Source organism: Lactuca virosa, chromosome 9 (assembly GCF_052849685.1).
Source record: "Lactuca virosa cultivar CGN04683 chromosome 9, Lactuca_virosa_CGN04683_v6, whole genome shotgun sequence".
NCBI classification, from domain to species: Eukaryota; Viridiplantae; Streptophyta; class Magnoliopsida; order Asterales; family Asteraceae; genus Lactuca; species Lactuca virosa.
In genome coordinates, this window is record NC_136434.1 from 248,160,460 (window position 1) to 248,162,816 (window position 2,357).

A 2,357-nucleotide genomic window follows, 5' to 3' on the forward strand; every position below is an offset into this window, starting at 1 on the left:
AAACTTTGATATTTTTTTGCTATTAGTATTATAAAAATCTAATTATATAGGAGTCACATAGTTACCTAAAATTCTGATACATCAATAATTTCACAGATTTGACCTATCTCCATGACAACAAGCTATCTAGGATAGGATGGTAAAAGAATCTATTCATTGTACCGCCAAATCTATCTATATACATTAATCGTATTATTAGCCACATCAGGATCCATTTGCTAATGGTTTAAGTCACAATCTCATTGCTTCATCAATTGGGAATTGCCCATATTCTACAAAACTTTTACCCATTGACATGATGTTGATTTTATTGGAACTTGGAAGGTATGCAGAATAATAAAAAGGCTTGCTTTAATTGCATTTTCTATAGCACATTTTATGCATGCAATGATACACATTATATGATTGACTTTGTACTGTATTTGTATTTGATGTACACCGGACACAAAATGATATGAATACGAGAAATAGTATAATTTTTTGTCACATCAAAAAAGTGGAACAAAATATCTGACCTGGACAAAAGATGTGAATAACCCTAAAAACTTGGTTATTAATACTACCCAGTCCAGTCTAATCTAATCATCCGATCCGGTGTAACAAAAACAGTCTTATTGAACCCATTGAGATATCATATCCTCATCATCTTTAGCAATATACATCAAATCATCATTACATCCTGTGGTCTAATTCACAAATTGTACCAAAACTGATACAAAAACAGAACATACTACTAGCTCTCATCTAGTGTGCCATACCTGTTGTAAAATGGTTCAAGATCTTCATAGACACTTAAACAAAAAACCCTAAGTAAATGGGCATGAGAGCAACAGCAGGTGCCAGATGGTTGCCATTGTTGCTCCGCTCTGACTTTGGTGGCTTGGGGATCGGTTGTTTGGAGGCGGAAGTTGGTGGTGGTGGTGGTGGAGGAGACCGGAGAGTGGGTGATGAAGGGGGTGAGCGACGGGCAGTAGAACCTGCAATAATGTCGTGCTTTATGTTAACAAAATTGAAATTGATGACAACAAGATTCATGAAAGAATGGGAAGAAGATTTGGGAGATAAAATTGTCAATAGAAACCTGAACGGGGTTTTCTTGTGATGCTGATCAAAGGAGGTAGAGTTGTTGAACCTGAATCAAGAGAACACAAAATTATGGAACTGAAATTCACAAACACGAAATTGAAACAAAATGAACACCCAAATTGCAAGAAATAAACTATTTTGTTGTATTTGATCTTGAAAACACGGAATCAGTATCTAAATTTCACGTAACGTTTCAAATAGTTGATTCAAAGGATATCATGATCATTTTCGTTTGTTTCTTTCAGTCATCAAACTACAACATTGATACATGGATATGAATTTGTTCCTAACTCAAATTTTCAGATGAAAAATCCCGCCCTTGCCCCAATCGATAACTTTCAAAAACCCTAGGTTCGTAATTCCTCAATTGGCTACAGTTTATACTTCGTAAATGCTGATAGAAATTGATTTTGTTATTTCACTGTGACTCGTTGAAACTTTCAGAAAAGAAAAAAGGCACAAATAAAACGATGAAGATGAAAGAACAAAAACAGAGTCCGATATACCTGAACAGATCGATTGGAGAGATGTACTAGCATTATTCGCGTGGGAAGCTTGGGTATCGTTGTTGAGTAGACATAGATCTGATAAGGAAAGCAGTTTGGAGGCGTTAAGAGGGAAACCGAGGAGCGTGTTCTGACGAACAAGATAACAGAGACATTCGGCTTTGCCGGAAGCAAAGGCTCCGTTGAAGATGTCGCAACATTGGGATGAAGGTTCGTCGGAGAGATCATTTGGCGGGGCGGATATGAAGGGAAGGCAAGGCGAGAAGGAGATGACGGAGTCGGCACAGCCTCCAGGCGGCGGCGAAGATGGAGGCGGCGTTACGTCGCTGGTGGTTATAAGAACAAGCGTCGAAGCGAGTAAGACGGTGACGATTGCGGAAACATAGTGGACTAGGCTTTCAGTGTTCATGGCTGACGACGGTTATTTCTGTTAGAATCGGATGACGTGATAATGGAGTGCCAGCGGATTCATCATTTTATTACCCGAGTTTTATTTATTTAAAGCACTTGGGGCTTGGGGCTTGGGGCTTGGGGCGTGACTCTTTGTTTTGCTACAAATTTCTCACTAGTTTAAATTGTTTTCTAAATGGCCCCTCATCTTTCCCATAGTTCTACTCTAGCATCGATCTTTTATAAGTACACAACGGTCCCTCGTGTTTTGCCATAATTTCTACATTGGCTTTTATCTTTCAAATATGTTAATTTCTTCCCAATTGTTTTGCCTCTCTTGTAGTATATACACATGATGACATACAAACTCGTAAG

The 2,357-nt window shown here is 38.3% G+C and overlaps 1 protein-coding gene across 1 annotated transcript; it reads right to left on the reverse strand.

Moving 5' to 3' along the window:
* Positions 1-600: 600 nt before the first annotated feature.
* LOC145140818 (Bifunctional inhibitor/lipid-transfer protein/seed storage 2S albumin superfamily protein) lies at positions 601-2,049 on the reverse strand. Its single transcript, XM_079074198.1, has 3 exons — positions 1,593-2,049; positions 1,082-1,132; positions 601-977 (listed from the first exon to the last, which is right to left on the reverse strand). Exons 1-3 carry the CDS (start codon positions 1,999-2,001, stop codon positions 793-795), a joined length of 645 nt encoding a protein of 214 aa, XP_078930324.1. The 5' UTR covers positions 2,002-2,049; the 3' UTR covers positions 601-792.
* Between the last annotated feature and the right edge of the window lie 308 nt (positions 2,050-2,357).